This window comes from Simochromis diagramma, unplaced genomic scaffold, assembly GCF_900408965.1.
Source record: "Simochromis diagramma unplaced genomic scaffold, fSimDia1.1 OVJJ01000274.1, whole genome shotgun sequence".
In the NCBI taxonomy this organism is placed as follows: Eukaryota; Metazoa; Chordata; class Actinopteri; order Cichliformes; family Cichlidae; genus Simochromis; species Simochromis diagramma.
The window spans coordinates 631,116-649,680 of NW_024387386.1; the positions used below are offsets into that span (position 1 = coordinate 631,116).

General features: G+C 42.7%; 1 protein-coding gene across 3 annotated transcripts in view; it reads right to left on the reverse strand.

The window, feature by feature from the left end:
* Nucleotides 1-284: 284 nt before the first annotated feature.
* Nucleotides 285-18,565, reverse strand: part of LOC120720161 (regulator of G-protein signaling 12-like) — a 46,284-nt gene continuing 28,003 nt past the window's right edge. For all 3 annotated transcript variants that reach the window (XM_040009776.1, XM_040009780.1, XM_040009777.1), the window contains 12 exons: nt 17,308-17,451; nt 16,493-16,675; nt 16,254-16,401; nt 15,430-15,527; nt 15,020-15,211; nt 11,866-11,939; nt 11,624-11,750; nt 11,096-11,192; nt 10,794-10,849; nt 10,191-10,302; nt 9,403-9,954; nt 285-1,457 (listed from right to left, as the gene is read on the reverse strand). In XM_040009776.1, the coding sequence (XP_039865710.1) occupies nt 1,174-1,457; nt 9,403-9,954; nt 10,191-10,302; nt 10,794-10,849; nt 11,096-11,192; nt 11,624-11,750; nt 11,866-11,939; nt 15,020-15,211; nt 15,430-15,527; nt 16,254-16,401; nt 16,493-16,675; nt 17,308-17,451 (2,067 nt within the window). In that variant the 3' untranslated portion in view covers nt 285-1,173. The remainder of the gene's footprint in view (nt 1,458-9,402; nt 9,955-10,190; nt 10,303-10,793; nt 10,850-11,095; nt 11,193-11,623; nt 11,751-11,865; nt 11,940-15,019; nt 15,212-15,429; nt 15,528-16,253; nt 16,402-16,492; nt 16,676-17,307; nt 17,452-18,565) is intronic.

Below are 18,565 nucleotides of genomic sequence, written 5' to 3' on the forward strand. Positions count from 1 at the left end.
TCCTCCAGATGTTGGGCTAAAAATACAAAGAGGAGGCTGGGCCTCTAAATAGCACATAAGTAGCAAGTGAAGGTGGACTTTCCAGATGGGAAATCGTTCAGCCCTGAAGACTACGTTGTTAATTATTGACAGCTCTAACTAACTTAGCAAACACATCGAGCTGGTCAAATATACCAAGTATGAAATGAAGACTTTGCATTAGATACAACAACAACAAAGAAACATTTGAAGTATTCCCCCCTCGTTTACACGATGAAAGCACAAAAGCAAAGACACACAGTTGGTTGAAAGTAGAGCCATCGAAGCCTTTTAATTGTTCAACAATTAGGACAACCTCACAACCACAGAAGCAGAAAGTACAGACAATAGAGGTACTGTTATGTGTCATCTGTACAACACAGGAAGACAATATGAACAAGAAATAGTCAAATATCTAAGAGTCCTCTCCTAGCATGTGGTCCTACTTTCTAATCAGGACACGTAAAACAAAAGTCAAGCTTTACTTTCTAGATTTTTAAATTATCATTGCTATTTCAATTGCATCTCACAACTTTTCTCAGCGCAAGACTAGCAGAAAAAGGTAATGGGTGGACAGTTAATTGGGACTTTAATGTAAAACTCAATATATCCAAACAGCTTAACAGCTCATTAAATCATTTGGTGATGGTTTCGAAATTGTTATCAAGAACCTGAACAAGCGTTTTCCTGAGCTTTAACCTTCTGGTTTCCACCACCAGAAGGCTGCCGGTTATTACATTGTTTTTTTGTTTAGAAGATGTTAAGCAGCTTCTTATCAAGCAGTGTCCTGTTTCTCAGTCATTTCCACTTTTTAAATTGTGTAAAATTATTATCAACTGGTACCCCAAAGTGAGTTTCAGGCTTCTTCTGTGGTATTATTATTTAGCCTAACATGGCTCAAAATAGTTAATTATCAAAGCATACCAATAACGAAACATATCACTGTCCCAAAATTACAACCGGTACTAGAAGTCAACAAGATGCCTGAACTGTTTTTAAACAAATATACAATATCCATCACCATAATATTGATGCTTTAGTAAAGAAAACTGACAACTTGTACATGCAGCACATTGTTCGACTACATCTCCTCAAACAACAGTCGCTCAGGCTTTAAAAGTGCAGCAGTGGGGATGGGGGGGGGGGGGGGTCCCTTTAGACGATGGTGGCCTTGTAAAGATCTGTGTTGCAGTCCTGGCCCTCCGGTGGGTTGCGGCCGTTCTGGGGCATCTGGGCGTTTCTCATTTTGCTCTGGCACTGTCGCAGCTCGGCGACATAGCCCTGAAAACTCAGACTCAGCTCAGAGTCCTCACCCTGGGATGTCTCCGCTGTTCCTTCTTCCAGATGTACTCCCTCCACATCCATCACCTCCTGAATGGTATGTGCTGCGTTGGCTTTTTTAGGAGGTGACTTGGCATTAGGGATCGTTTCTGTCGCCTCTGTGCAAGGGAGAGAAAAACAAAACAAAACATGGAAGATATAAGATAAATTGATTTATAATGGACATCCAAGAGATACTTGGATATTGCAGATGATGGGTGGGATGGCCCATTCTGCATTCAAATGATATAACATCTAGGGGTGCAACGATATTCGTATCGATATTGAACCGTTCGATACAGTGCTTTCAGTTCGGTACGCATATGTATCGAACAATACAACATTTGTAATTTATTTTATCAACTTTCCTTCTGACTATGCTGTCTGTGTTGAGCGCTCAGTGAATCTGCGTTTGACTACTCCGCCTAGGCTGCACTGTCGAGCGCAGATCCACTGAGCGCTCAACACAGACAGCATTGTCAGAAGGAAGAGAGCAGGGCAAGCTAGCAAGACAGAAGTTAAGCTCTCCTTGCAACATGGACCTCCCCAACCCTCATTCAGATCTGGCGTTTGGAATTATTTTGGTTTTCATGTGACGTATGACCCTGAAGGTAAGCGAGTCATGGACTAAAGTAAAACAGTATGTTGGATGTGCCATGCAATGCTCAATTACATGGGTGGGAACTAGTGTGTTAGCGCAGTTAGCTCGTTAACGTGTTGGCCGTCTAGCCCCATGCACGGGGCGATCGGCGGTAGCTCGTTAACGGAGATTTGCCGTGTTGTGGCGTTAAGGTCATTTCAACGAGATTAACCTGAAAGCACTAGTGGGAACACAACGAATATGACTGCACATTTACGCCGACATCATCCTAGTGCAAAGACAAGTGGAAGCAGACAAAAACAAGCAAGCATGCTACTAACTTTAGCCGAGTCATTTAGACAGCTGTTTAATATGCTGCTGAGAATATAGCCCAGAAGAAGCGGATAGTATAGCTTTTATTTTGGAAAGAGACATTTCTCTGTAATAAACTCTCTTTTCCAAAGATGAGTGATTCCTCAATCAGATACAGGGCTTGCAATATCGCTAGCCCGACGTCCCGGGGCTAGCGATTTTTCCAGTCGGGCTACCAAAATCTATTTCTTCCCTGCCCGTCGGGCTATTGTAGGAAGGAAAAATATATGTCAATGCTTTTGCATTCTTTCAGAAATGTAGCTGGGTAATTATGTCATTGGCATCGGTGAGCCACTGTCAATATGTGACATATTGAAATCGCGTTTGAATTTGCGCTTGTTTTTTGCTTTCACTTTGCAATCGTGCGAACTGTGTATAGAGAGCGACAGCACTGATCTGTGAGTGATGATAATTTGTGCACCAATTCCTCTGACATCGTCTTATCAATCGTTAGCTTACTATGCAAACATGACAAGTGAAATCTCCCGCAGCAAGCTTAAACACGTGAGAGGTTGATCGCGCAGAGAATCGCTGAGCTTATGTGAGTGCGTGTGTAAAAGCAGCACGATATATATTTTAGTTCTGCTGAGCCAAATAAGACAGGTCAGGGTGAAGAAGTGACAGCCAAAGAAAAGCTTACCACAAAACGGAGAAGTTATGACAAATCAGACTATAAGGCAAAAAGAAAGTGCAGCTTTATGGTTTCATGGACAAAAGAATTTCTGTGGCTGCAATATGACGAGCTAAATAACCAGGGCTGCACATAAGTGGTCCGCAGGTGCGCATTCGCTGTCAAAATAAAAAACACGTACAAGGGTTAGGGTTAAATTTAAAAACTGTACTTTTGAGTTAAAATATATATTTATAATTTTAATAAATGACAAATTAAAAATGCATGAACATTTTTTTTGTATCGAAAAAATATCGAACCGTGACACCAAAGTATCGAACCGAACCGAACCGTGAATTTTGTGTATCGTTGCACCCCTAATAACATCATAAGGAACCATTCACTGTACTTTAAAGGGCTGTCCACCCAGGAAGTTACTAGCACCAACATGGCAACCACAGACCACCAAAAGTGACATTCAGTAACTGTAAGCGACAAAGAGCAAAATTTCTGCTAGTGAATGCAAAAAGTAGGTAGATGCCAAGTTAAACCTTTCTCAACTTTGAGGTGTGAGATTACCAATAAGAATGAAGGACAAGCAACCAAAGCCTGGAATGTCCACCAGTGATCACCCATCAACTAAAAAACGAGCAGCCAATAGGCAAATTGCTTCTAGTGTGAGCGCCCATGTCCACCAAGTCCACCAACAAAAGATCCTGGGGAATAGTTTTCTAATGTTATATGCAGGATGGCGTTGGGAAATAAATAAGAAGTTTTCTTTTATTTATTTATTTGGCAAAGGTTTTGCAATTGACAAAAAAAAAAAAAAAAAAGCTGAGACCCAACAGCCAAGTAATCATACTTCTTTGAAGTCCACTGCCTCAGGCGCGCGTGTAGTTAGCAGTAGATGGATGAACCACAAAAAAAAAAAAAGGGAGACACATGGATGTCCACACGGACCATCACTCTGTCTGATCCAAGCAGAAGGTATAATCACGCTTTAGAAATCCTACTACTCTGTAAGCTACACCCTCTTTCTGAAGTCAATGCAGGAAGTGCTAAAAAAACCGCAGTTCCATTAATGGCCACTTGGAGCTGACTCCAATCCCCAGAGACTGCCATGTTAAACAATTTGGTCTCCGCTAATTTCCTCTTCCTGACAGCATTTCATTTTGGGTTTTTTTTTTGACAAATAATGTACAAACAGCCGGCCTGAAAACACTGCACTCCATTTTCGGTGGGTAAATTTCAAGTATTAATTTATATGTTAGCACTAATTAGCAGCTATCTAATTAGCGCGATGTGCAGCCACACATTTTGTGCAGTTTCGCAGCTTGACAACCATGCTTGCCGGTGTTAACTAATATTCAATAACTTGATCATTTGTTTTGTCTGGGTAGCTACTTCCATCTTTTTGTTACAGTCAGTTTACACCGGGCTCAGTGCAGCTCCTCTTACCTTATACTTTATATGTTGATCTGTTGTTTAACAGAAACACTGAGAGCAGCTTTAGATAATCAATGTGGTTTCCAAAAATGTTCATTTACACAGGAGTGACTGCACAGATGCGCAAAACTATTCATTCTTGGCCTTCACATCTCTTTTACCTCTCATTACACTGGCTGACGGCCAGATGTTTAGCACGGCAATGCCAGATTTCAAAAGCACTCAAGCAAAATCTGTAACACCGTGCGAGTGCACATTTTAACTCCACTTTGCTTGATTTTAAGTTGAATAGTGGGCTTGTTTTTTATATTTTAAGCATTCTATAGTTGTGTAATCATCCCAGCTGTTGTCATGATAGACTTGATGACATAACCACTTCTGCTTAAACTTGCTCAACTTTATAGCTGGTTCGTCAGAAAGATCGGACTAAAAACTGACAGGATTAAATATGTACAGTATTGTATTGTACATTGTAATGTATGTACTGTACAGTAATTCAGTGCAATAAAATCTGATGCGACACATCTGAACATTACTGTCTTTATTTCCTTTAACCCCAGAGATACATGACTTCATCGCAAGACCCCTACAGGATAATAAATAAAACATGCTCAAACTTCCCCTCTCTTCGCTAATGCAAGCGCACTCAAGAAGCCACAAAGCCAGCGTTTCTTTTTGATGCTGGTGTTACAGCTATGGGTGATAAACTTTCCACATCTCATGTGAACCATGTGGCCTCCAGAGACTGTAAACACACGGACATAAGCACTACACTTCAACACACAGATGCTCTGAACTCGACTGGCTGTTATTCGTCGCTGTCCGATATATATGTAAACACTGTCAGTGAGCTCCAACAGCTGACCTTATGTAGACCCAGCAAACCTATCTATCCTGCAACAGCTTGAACAATCATACTTGGGGGGTGAGGGAGAAAACCTACAAGTACTTTTCCGGTTGTGTAATAGTTTCCAGCACTCGCGTTTGCTGGTTTTACCTCATTTTGCTTACAAAGCATTTCTAGTGTTACTTGAATTTTGCTTTGCTTGCTAATAGGGCAATACAAGTGGATAATTATTAAATAATAGTTAATGGCTATTTTACGCAATCTATAGAATGTGAGAGAAAATAGTGAAGACATAGGTTTTCACAAACCCTACCTTTAATTAAAGTCTTATTCTGTTGGTACAAAATAATTTGGGGGTAATTCAATCCACAATCACAGAAGAGGAACGCAGCAAACCCTCACACCTACAGATAAAGTTGAGCCTGGCTGGAACAATTAATCAACTATAAAAATTAATTTATGTCAAAAGAATAATGAAGTCGCAGTTTGTTTTAGCTCTAGTCACAAACTAGAAAATTTGGGAAAGGCTTCTCTGTTCTCAGCCCCCACTCCCACAGTGAGGTTGTTAATATCGCAGTTCGTTAAAGACCACTGACTGAGCCACCTGGCTTTGTACTGATATGGTAAACCTTTTAATATTACTCACAATAAACCTACAAGATAGGGTTTAAATATGGTTTTTGCTTATAACATAAGCTTTACTTTGCTTAGTCATGGGAGATCAAACTCATGTAGCCATTACTCAAATGTAATTTCTGGACCTGGTGTGTGCACTTCTACCATTTACACATACACGCTTCTCATGCATGTATTCAGTAGTGTGCTTGCTGATTGGTCTGCACCATGTGATAATGAGGCACAACTGTTTAACATGGCCATTCCTCCTGTGGCAACTCCTTTCAGCAGCCATGGCGGCAGCAGGGCGCTGAGCTCGAGCAGCCAGAACAGAACGGAACCAGCTCCAGTCCTCACTTAGTCTCCCTGCAAAAGATCCACATCAAGCCCTCCTCTGACCGCCAGATGGATGCTAAGGCAGGCCCGGGGATCAGCAGCTGTCGGCTTCGAGGACAGAAGAGGAAGAAACGGGTGAAGCGGGCTCGAAGGACAGCTCAGTGGCATGGTGCCTCAGGTGCAGGCAGCTGAAATCGAGTCATTACAAAGCACTTTGTAATGCCCTGAGATAGAGTCTCAATTACCCCAAGGAATCCTTTAATCTTCCCTCAGCATGAGTGTATAAGAAGAAAACGAAAACTCAGGACAAACAAGCTCTTGTCGTGAACTTGCTGAATTATTCACTTCTGTAATTTATTGCTTAGTATTCAGACAAAGATGGCTGCCTGTTCTTGTTTATGAAGAGGGCAGCATTATTGTTGACTTAACTAAACACACTTTAAATTGAGTCTGAATCAGTGCTGTGTAGAGATACACTGTGTAATGTCGCCCCCTAGTGGGCATTCTATTCCCCACAGAGCCGTGGAGTAAGAGGGAGCATCAAGTTCAGCCCTGGTTCTCCTTTCTGGTTTTGTCTTTTATAGTTTAATTAGGGCTTTAATTTAGACCGATGTGCCCATTAAAGGTACTAAAAGCTTCAGATCACTGAAGAACTTTAGCCTTCTTTTGGATTCAAACCATATGCAGTTCAAGATATTTGTGTAACTGTCATGTGTGCACACTGGTGACTTTCCAGTAGAATTAGAGGAAATGTGAAAAATGGTACCGCGTGATGCACTTCTGCTGCTGTAGAAAGGATGTCTTTGACTTTCTGCATGGCATTAAAATGAGATCCATGTCGAGCTACCAAAGCAGCAATTACTGTATTCTTATTCTCTCGGAACAGCAGAGGGCGTCAGTCTAACAGTAATACAGAAAGCGAGGAGACATCTCTGCAGTGCCTGAAGTCAGCAGGATGACAGATAAAAGAAGAGGAACGCTGCTACTGCACAACATTGGCTTCGCTGCAGTTGGAATTAAAGATGTAACTGTACTCTGTGGGTGGTTTACTTTGTCTTAAACTAAAGAAAGCCAGCGAGCTTAACTTTCCACCCAAACTCAAATGTAACAACTTCATAAAGTCCAAAAAGTGAGAAAGTGAGAAAGTGGAGGCGTTTTAGCTCGCTGCGCGCTGTACAGATCCCAGCACAGCCTCGGTGATACCAAGGTGGCAAACTGCGCTGAAAGCGTGGCCATACCGAATCACTGCTCCGCTCCCGTTTTAGCAAGCGAGAGAAAAGAGAAACGGAGAGAAAGAGGCAGGGAGATAGATGAAAACCAGTAGTGACAGTTTCTATCTGTAGCTCAGACAACTCGTGGATAAGGTTACCATGGCGCCCGGTGGTGGGAAGAATCAGCCTGATGTGCTTAGCAACCAGAAAAGAGGAATGAGGCTGTATGAAAGCTGAAAAAGCTTCGATTTATCCTCCTCGTCTTGTGTGTGTAAGCCCTGCTTTGCATTAAAAGCGTAGATATGAAGACAAGGCAATAAGGTCATGTTTGTGCCCCTTTAAAAAAGTGCTTTGAGGTGCATCAAAAAGAGCAGCCGGAGCTGCTCTGTAGCTGGAACACAGGAGTGTGGTTATCTTCTTTTCTGACGACTTCACAGCGTGTCAGGAAAGGCTTCAACTCGAAGCCGCGATCATCACATGTAGGATATCAAAGCAACACTGTCACAGATCAAATCACTACTTCACTTCACATAGCATCACAGACAACACACACATATGCACGGAGGAGCGGGAAAAAAAAAAAAACAACAACACATAAAGGCGGGAAATGTGTGCGAGAGATGGCCATGCACTCAGAGCACGATGAACCAATGCCGAGGCAAAGCTTTGCGAACCCAATATGAAACCCACACACACACACGCAAACAGCAGTGGCCCAATTTAAAGAAATAAAAGCAATATGTGTTATATCATCAACAACAGCAACAACAAGAAGCAGGTCGGCTGAGCAACGACACCGAATAAACACACACCGAGAGATCCTAGGAGTAAAAAAAATAAACACACCCAGCGAGCAGTGACACTGTGAAATGAGCGCGCACGAGGAAGGACACGGAGGAGTGGGAGCTGATGAGAGGAGGAAGCCACTAGACAAGAACAACAACAAAAAACAGAAAAAGAAAAAACAAATTAAACAAAAAAAGCTAAGAGAGAACGGAAGGAGGCATGTGGAGGTGGAGAGGACAAGCGGCGGGTGGCGGGGAGAGAGGGGAGGAGTGGGGGGGAGGGACTGATCTCACAAACGTGTAAAAAGACAGACGAGAGTGATTTCCAATTCTAACATTTATTAGATCTATTCAATCACAGGTACAGAGATTATTGGCAGTGATTATCTACAAACAGGCACCTAGAGAGCGAATGAGCCTGGTAAAGAATGACAGGCACTTCAACAATGTCACCAGCGCCAAGGAGCACTTGTCCTCCAATGACTAATAATTTTTCACCGTTGCTCAAACTGCTACAGCATGAGCTGTTTAATGGCTCACCGGATTTGTAGCATTGCGTAAAAAGAGAATGGAAAAAAAAAAATCTAGCTTTTGACACGGACATTGTTGAATTGCTCTTAACTAGAGGAGGTGGGATGGATAGGGATACAGCATTTATATGTACCGACTGTTAGGTATTTGCAGGTCCAACACTGTGCAGCAGTCTGGCTCAATTTTCTTTTTTTTTGTACATGAAAGCTGATCTTTTTTTTTCTCCTCCGATTTCTAATCTTCGGTACAACATCTAGCGTCCACATAACTGTCAAATATTGATCATTAATCTCTACGCATTGTGTATATTTCATTGATATTCAACAGATCTGCAATCAGTCACATTTTGCATGCACCCAAAAGGACAAAATATATCACTGGAAATCCGCTTATGTCAGTCACATGTTCAACTTAACAATTTGTGGCGAGGGAGGTGATGTACAAGTAAACGTTACTCACGGAACAAAATACACAGGTCGTTATTTACAGATCAATCTTGAGTAGTGTAATCATTATGATCAATCACACACATGCTTTGCTGAGCTTGATAAAGACGAATCAGGCAAACTGAGAAAGAGTCGATATCAATTTGTCATTAAAGTGCATCAGAGTCAGTGTAGAGGGAGTTTTATTGTCAAAGTGGTCCTGTTCCTGACCACACACATGCATGTACAACACACACACGCACAAGCACACACACCGAGTGTTAGGTTGTTACACTGTAGAAATACCTGAACTGGACTTTCCCTCTTCACCCGTGTCTTTAGCCTGGGAGCAGGGCGGTGGCGGGGTGAAGTTGGCTGCCGGCAGGCTGCTATTGAAGGACGACACAGGGGATGGTGAAGGAGGCAGCAGGGTGGGGCTGCTGATGTCGCCTTCACCGATGAGAGTCAGGTCGGTGTTGGCATCCTCCTCCACGGTGCGGAGGGTTGGACGGGTGTCTGAGGGCCGGAGGATGGGGGACATGTGAGTGCCGAAGGTTGGGTGGCGTGGAGGGGGCATGAGGCACCGCCTGGAGTGTCCGTTCGCACTGGAGCTAAGAGAGGAGTCGAGGCTCTCCGAGCGTAGGCTGGAAGTGAGGGGGCTCCGGGAGGGAATGCCATTCTCTCGAACCGGCTTCAGGGAGTTGGGGGTGGAGCAGGCCAGGTTGGAGGACACGGAGACAGAGGAAGTGGGCGGAGTCAGTCGCAGGAAGTCGGGAAGCACTAGGTCGTCTTTGTTCAGGAGACCACGCTGGTCGTTGGCTCGGGTGCTCTGCGCCCGGCTCAGCAGCTCAAAGAATTCTGGAAAACAGTTCAAGCACATTTCCTCACTTGAAAGTTTCCAAACACACGCAAGAAAAGGATTAGCTGGGTGTGACGTGCAGCAGAGCAACCTCGCTCCTCTTAAGAGAAAAGAACCCTCGTGGAACTAACAAAGACACGAGTTAGTCCTAAAGGCAAAGCAAAGCTAAGAATTCCACCACAAGTTGAAAAAAGAAAAGAAAGAAAGACAAATAAGGAGAAAAAGGGGGATTTACCTTCAGCTTCATCTATATTAATCTTTTTCTGTTTTCTCTTATCCCTTGGGAGTGCTGAGTCTGGTCCACTTGGCCTCACAGAAAAGTCCTTTGGTGCTGACCTCTCATCTCCCTGCAGATTCAACAATAACAAGGCACTCTATTAAGGGGATGGAGGGACGATGTGGTGTGTGGGGAGGTCGTAAGGGGTGGGGTGGGATGGGGGCGAAGCTAAGCACGAGCTGCTAAGCACCCTACTGAGCAGTTTGTCCAGATTTACTGAGACCTTCAGGTAAAGATGAGCTTGGTCCATCTGTCGGCTGTGTCTTTAAGGACCCTGATAGAATCCAGACTAAGCAGGATCTGCCTTCATATGGTGCAATAACTCGAGCGGAGAAAACAGGAGCGAGTGAGTCAGCCATAGGCAGTGTTAGGGAGAGGAAGACCCCAAAATAACAGTAATAATAATATAAAAAAAAAAGGAAGTAAACACCAACTGATAGCTTAGCATTGGCTCAGTGTTAATAATGTTATTAAATGATGTTGCAGAAGCAGCAGCAGAAAAAGACAAAAACACCACTCTTTTTATCATTGTGTGAGAATAAAGATGTGACGAGTACTCACTGTCGCAGAAAAACTCCGGGTTGGGTGACTTTTTAAGGAGGACGACTTGGATTTGTCTATTTGAGAGTGAGAGAGAGAAACAGAGAGATGTGTACATGAAAAAGTCATCGGGGTGAGAAACTGATGAGGAAGAGCGTGAGACAGAGAGGGGAGGAGAGGGTGCTTGAGGCGTAATGAGAGAGACGTCTTGCAAAAACTTGTACACGTTAATCAGCAGGATGACAGAGGTGGGTGTGATTTACATTTTTCTGGTGCCTTGATGAGAAAGGACAAACCAGTTTTGTTTTCTTGTTCCATTCTACCTTTGACTGAACAGGGATCTGCTCGCTCCAGCACAACTCGCAGGCCGTCCAGACTCGATATGGGGGCACCCAGATCCAGAGGCTCAGTCTCGCCGCTCTATTATAAAATAAAATTTGAAGGTCAGCATGTTAGTATCCTCACCTGTTGTGCGGAAATCTAAATACTGCTGCCGCGCGTGTTCCTTTGCTTAGTTTATAAATCACCTTTCAGCTCTGGTCTACTGTATAATACAGTTATAATGCCTGGAAACCCACAGGACTAAAATAAATCTGACAGGGGTTTAGGGGGAGGAGTAGAGAGTCGGCATGTTTGAGGAGTGTCGTCATTCTTAATTATAGCCCCGGTGTTTCGTCTTAGCAGGCTGGGCTGAGTCAGAGTGCTAACCACTGTGTAGAGATGGAAAAGGATGCGGTCGTTTTACCCCCCTAACCATGATACTCCACCCTGTGGCACAGTCACACACTACACAGGCTGCTGTCTGGACACACGGGAGCTTCAAAAGGATTAAGGCACTGGAGACAACTTACTATTTTGGCCACAAGATCAGCGAGGTGGAGACCATATTTGGCCACCACGGGCCGCAGGACCTCAGTGACTGGCTTGGTCGGCTTGGCTTTCAGCCCCACGGAGCGGTTAATGGGCACCAGATCCAACCTACCAGTGAGCCGAGAGCATCAAAGTAAATGTGACAGCAATGAAAGCAGAAACGCAAAATGAGAAACTGAAGGCGATTAACAGACTCAAGGGAACACTGATCGGTTGTTCATACCTAAACAATGTGCGCTTCTCCAGTCTCAGGTCTCTGGAGCTTAGTGTCATACAGTCTTGGTCCAACACTAAAGGCTAAGAGGGGGTAAAAAAAAGCATAAAACTGCACATTAGCAGCACATAAAGAGCCAGGATCAAACACAGCATTGAAAAAAACAAATTATCTGTAATTCTCTTTTTGATTCACTTCACAACTTATATTTGCTAACAAGGACTCCTCAGGTGTGCTGTACCCAAATATTTAAGTGTCTGGATATTGGAAGTATTTGTTTTTTTGTAAATATGAAAAATATCTGCCATCTTAGCTCGAGTACGAGGCTTCTGTTTCACACTGAGCACTGATCATCACACTTCACTTCACCTCATTCTCGCCGTTATTAGAATCAGTGACTTTTCATGCACCTCTAAGGAGCTGCTGTTAAAATTAACTGCCTAGTGAAAAATCTTCCGCTTCTTTCTCTCTCCGTCATCTTTTTACGAGGTCACACGGCCAAGATCGCGGCACATCCATCATCTTTTTTTAAACAATATTTTTGTTGTTTTTGCAGCAGCATACAAAGATTTGCTTTCACAGTAATATGCAGCAGTAGTAAAAACACTCCCCCCCCTCACCTTCCACCCCTGCTCTCTCCCAAACCTACATCAAATAAAAACACATAAAATGTGCATACATTTGTGCAGTATGTGGTATTTATACATCCATCATCATTAAACTGTGTACACTAATTTTGTCAAGATGACATAAAAATTATAAAGTCACAAGACACACCCCGGCCTGCTGAAGTTCCATTTTCAAGGTAATTATTAGAGATGGCACATACCACTTTTTTATGTCCGATACCGATATCATAAATTTGGATATCGGCCGATACCGATATGAATCCGATATAGTGTGTTTTTTTAATCAATAAAACTGTTTTGTTTTTTTTATATCTTGCTGCATTTTGTATAAGTTAATACTCAAGTTTAAATAAACAACAACACTAAAGCTATTCTGTTATACCTGTATGCAAAAAATACACTGCACCCAAAATATTTCATAGTTCAGCAACACTGATCAATCTAATAAACTTAAACCTACTCCATTCTCCCTAATCTGGTATTTAAGCAACCTAACCAATAGGGTTAGGTTGCTTAAACCAAAGAAAATAGGGAACCCCCCCCCACCTCATGATGCTTAATCGATGTAATCAACTTTAATTTGATGCAATGTGGAAAAAAAATGGACAGATATCAATTATTTTTCAAGAAATATTAAATAGATTTAACATCTTTCTTCAACAGAACTGCAGACTGCACAGATGGTACCTTCCCAAAGGAAAAAGTACTATAGCTTACTAGGGCATATTAGACTTAATAGTTACTATATACAGTAATGGACTTCTATATATTTTACATCAGATTAAAACTTTGGGTGTAAGATTCAGATAATTATTTATTAAAAGCTCGACATTTTAAATGAGAATAAGAAAGAAAATTATGTCTTTGTGCCCCCTTTTCCCTGTTCATGCCCTATCGGCCCCCCTGTCTAAACTTTGCTAGATCCGCCCCTGCACAGTTACCAGCTGTCAGCTGCGTAGAAAAAGATCCTGGTGTAGAAAGTAATATTAAATAAATTCTAACAACAGATTAAACGTGCTGCTGTTGTTCAGCCGCTGGTTTCCTCTTTCTGGCGCGAAGTGGGCGATAAACAAAGAAGAGAGACGGACTCGCAACAGAAAAGCCGATCAGCTGATCATTAATCAGTTTCATGATTGAAGTAGCAGCAGGAGAGGGAGGGAGAGAGAAGAGGCAGTCGCTCCATATATCAGTTGTTAAGCTTAACGCGGGAATGCTTTACAAACATTCACTTGCTTTACTTCTCTCTGGGATAACTTCCTCGGAGATGAAATGCCGGATTGCTAGCGAGGCTACAAATACACACAGCCGCTCTATAACTGCTCCGACATGCTACGGTTATGAGCCGAGTTACACCATGTCGCAAGTTTTGTGAGGTGCTTTTTTGATATTTAATGGATCGGATTACATTTTGTATTTCTCTCTGATATCCGATCCAGTAATTTAGGTCAGTATCGGACCGATACCGATACGTAATATCGGATCGGTCCATCTCTAGTAATTATGTGCATTTTTGTTTTGTTTTGCTTTTGTAATTGTGAAAAATGTCAGCTTGACACTCTCCTCATTCAAAGTAATGATTATCATGTTCACTGTTTCAAACTTCATCAGCTTTTATTGAATAATTATGGGTGCCCCAGCTTATATTAGAGAGACACACCTCCCTGTACTATCCAGAGCCTGACAGATATATCAATAGGGCTAATACTTCTTTGGGGGGTTCCTGGAAGCACACCTCCTTCATTATATTATTAAGCATGACACAAGCAATCCTTTATCTTAAAATTAGATTTTTGAAAACTGGGTTTTGGCATAGATGAGCTTCTCAGAAGGCTGATCATTTTCTGATCTATCGGTATCAGTATTTCTAAAGGCCAATAAAAGACAATTTTAAGAGGTTACACACTTTGCCCACAGAGCACACATTGGAGCATCCGTATTGGCAACAATTTTAGAACGCCACAAACGCAACGATCAACTGATCCCAGCAAAACAAGGAGTGTAAATGAGTAATCTGTGAATCGTTGTAACAAGATTACGTTTAAACTGCATTGTCATATTATGTCAGTAAGGAATCACAAATATTTGCACATAACAAATTTTAGGGAAATACATCTGTTTCATGTATCTGAAATTAAAAAGAAATATTTGCCAACATATTGGCTTTTCAAGTAACCGAATATTGGTATTGGTATCATTCTTAAAAATCCTATATCAGTCAGAGTAAGCAGTAAACAGAATGTGACCCCTATGTGAGATACTGTGTTTCTTCTACCCTTTCTTTGATGACTCTCAGATAATTTTTTTGTAACCAAAGCTTTGTCTTTTTCCTTCTGATAAGTTCTACAGAACTCAAAAGTCTCTATTTGGGAGAGCCTCACCCCTAATGAAACAAAGCAACTCCTAAAGGCTACATTTTATTTTCTTAGTGTAAGCACAGCTGAATAACTCCGCTCAAATTGTTTCTGTAGCAGTGCTTAGCTTACTGGGACAGCAGCAGCAGATGTATGCAGCATTTGTCAGCAGTTTGTTCTCACCTTGTCTCCTCCCACGAGGAAAAGGTCAACGGCGGCAACATTGACACTAATGTTCTGGCAGAGTTCTTGGAGGACTTCCCTGATGGAGGCACCTGGCCGAAGGCTGACAGAAGAGCAGGAGCCGTTGGGTAGCAGCACGCTGCACTGTTTGGGAGCACGTTCCCACGCTCCAACCGAGTGGCGATTATCAGACTATGGTCAAAGAATTAAAAATAAACGCATACATAAATAAATACCTTTTAATATTATATATATATATATATGTGTGTGTTTTTTCTTCCATGTGACCCATAAACAAAAAAACTCCATGGTCTGAGAAGTATATAAAAAACTGTTGCGGCCCTATTATGATAGCTTCACCAGACACTGAGCTCTGTGTTGCCATGGTGACCTGTCCATAGGAGTCTTACCTCAATCTTGCCAGCGGAGCAGGAAATGGGCATCTCCAGACTGGTACCGGATGACAAGGAGCCCTGGGACTCCCTCCTCCCATTACTGCCCCAGTAATCTGCACAGCGCAGCGCAGAGTACGACAGATTAGTGCACGTCAGAGAGACATGAGCGCACTGCTCATTTTACATGACACTTACAATATGCAACACTGACGTGTAATATGACTAATAACAGTGTTTCAGTATCGAAGTTGGTCACTGGAAGATTTTGGCAAACAGAAAGGCGCGTTTTATCAAAGAGAATAAATAAAGGATATGAGTGGGAGTTGGAGTTTCATTTCAGGACAAATGCATTTAGAGAGAGTGTAAAATGTATATTTAGTCACATTAAGCAAGAACAGAATCGAGTTTTTTTGCACACAACTGGCATGAGAAAGAAACTACAAGTAATCATTACTGATGTAAGCCTAAAAGTCAGAAAACGGAATTGTAGATTAAAGTTTATGGCCAGTCTTAAATAAAATCAACCCAAAACATAATAACAACTTAAAAACAAAACAATAAAAAACAACACTAAGACTATCATTTAAACCCTTCCTTGGGCCTCCTCAGTGTGTCAGGACGCAACAAGTATGTTTTTGCCAGGGTACCAGTGGTATGTCTGTGTGTTTCTCAGTGTGTGAGAGACTTCCAGCTGTGTTTCTTCACTTCTACCCTGCATGTATCTCACTCCAGCCCTGGAGCTGGCACTGATTTGGTGTCTTATTCAAGGACAATTGAGCACTGCAGACGTTTGTGTCGGGGACGTTTGAAACATTCACCGTTGTCAGTTCACTCCTTACCGAGGTTAATGTCTCCGATGTCCTTCTTCTTTGGACCCTTCCCAAAGCTCCTGTTGCGCGACCAAGAGAAGAAGCCACGTTTCTTGTCGGCGCTCTCGTCTCTGCCGTCTTCATTCAGTGACCTCCCTGAGCGATGCTTTCTGACGTCCTGTGGATTGGGAGGCAAATAGACGCGTTATCAGTCAGTCTGGACAACAACCGCACAACTCCGTGAGAGGTGTCTTTAATAAATGCTATACCTTTTTGGGGGTCGACAGGGTGGAGCGGTCAGAGCTGGCACTGTGCTTTGAGGGGGCGGGGCTGCAGGGGATTTGGTAGGGGTCCGGCAAGGGCCGACCGTCCATCTCAGCACGCATGCACTCCTGGTAGAGGGAGGACTTGAGGAAACGCGAATAGCTGTCAAATTTCATCAAGTTGAAGATCTGCAGACGTGGCGAGAGGGGCCGATGAGTAAGACGTCGCAAGTGAGGATTTGAGAAATTTGGACCAAAAAAATACATAAATAAATAAAAAGAGAAGAGAAGATGTGCAATAGACAAAAAGCTGCTAGTGTTAACATATGGTTACAGCTCTATGTTTTGACAGCGGCCTTAACGGTTAAAATTTAATCATACTCATGTGCACACTGAAAATATACAGATCTCTGACTGTGTGTCTATGGGGCTGTGTGTACAGTATGTGCTAGGTTCTCTGTGGGTGTATGCCAGTTTGTGTTTATCTCTCTGGTAAAGCCTCAGAGCCCTTTTGTAAACAAATGCAGATGGCCACCAAAAAAAAAGCCAATATGCTTGTGCTAAGTGACTAAAGGCTAGATGAGAACAGAACCCCCTACTGCACGCAGAATCCCTCCACCAATAATACTGTGTAGAAAAAGCTTGATCCTCAGCTTGATACCGAACAACTGAAGAATTCAAATGAGGTTCTCACAAAGGGCCTGTCACTAAAAGTCAAACTGTTTGTTGAATGTTTTGATTACTGCGGGAGCACCGCATTATTTATCCGCTGCCTCATTTGGAACACTAATAAATAAACTCAACAGCTGTCTCGTTGCTACCTGTAGCTGCTGGGTCTTGAACATGTCAGGCCTTGGGGAGGTTAGCACGTCATCGGCCAGCTGGGCTTGGCTGTCGATGTTGACCGGCATGGTGGCCTTGCTGGACAGGAAGCTGTTATAGATCTCCCCTGCTCTCTGGGACAGCTGCAGGAAAGAGAATTGTTGAGAATTTGTGATGAGTGTGTGTGTTATGCTATGCCACAGTGACGCAAACACCATCATGCTTGTTTATGGTTTGTTTAGCGATTCCCCCCCCCAAAAAAAGGGTAAGCATCTAATGGAAACATGCTTGCATGCAGTCCTTAAACAACCCAGAAGCATGCAGCTCTACATAGCTTGAAGGTGATTGGTTGAAAAAGTGGACTGAAACAGGAACAGGGGAGTTAATGCACAAAAAAAAAAATCCAAAATAAGACCAAAATAAAGCATGAGAAGCACAGATGGTGGCCGCAGCACCTTTTTTTGACTGTTTTTAATACTTAGTTTCACTTCAGCTCTTCGCATGTTATAAGTTTGCCCTTTTCTATGGCTGGCTGAAGGACCAAAAATTTTACTTAGCCCACATACTGGCTGTTTGTGACACTGCCCCCTAGTGCAGTAATCAGCTACAACGTGTAAGCGATATCTGTTACAGTTAGACGTATGCACAACTCTTTTTAGAACCTTTCTTGTAACCTGGGTAAGTGGCTTATGTCTTTGGCAGCTTTCATTTATACTTTTGCGCGCTCTTAATGACCTTGTGCTTATGTCCAAGTGTTGTATATGCAGCGCCAGCCACAATAAAAAGAAATTAAAATCCCGGGACACTGTTCTTTCCGGGGTCCTCACTTTTTCTTGTGCTTTTTTTCCCCCCTGTGAGCCTTCATAATGAGGGTATGACTTCTTCCTTATACTAAAGTCATTGTTGATAATATCTCAGTAATAAAAGTGCAATAGTTGCGGGTTGCGTAGATGCGTTGATGTAGTTACTTTTCCAGGTACGTGCACATCAGGTCATGGCGTAAGTTACTTTGTAGGGTCTCAGGGGGGCTACCAAACTATGATGTAGATTCAACTGTAAAGCCGTCTGTAGGCAGTGCATATGACCACACCATGTTAGAGCTTTCCCCCTCTTTTTGGTTTCCCTTTCAAAATAAAAGTCCATTTTGAGAGTCTACATCAGCTAAGTGAGCAGCTTCGGTTTAGTCTGAACCTTTTAGAGAGAAGTAGGTAGATTAGCTGAATCTTGAGACACTGATGTAGATCAAAGCGATCGTGG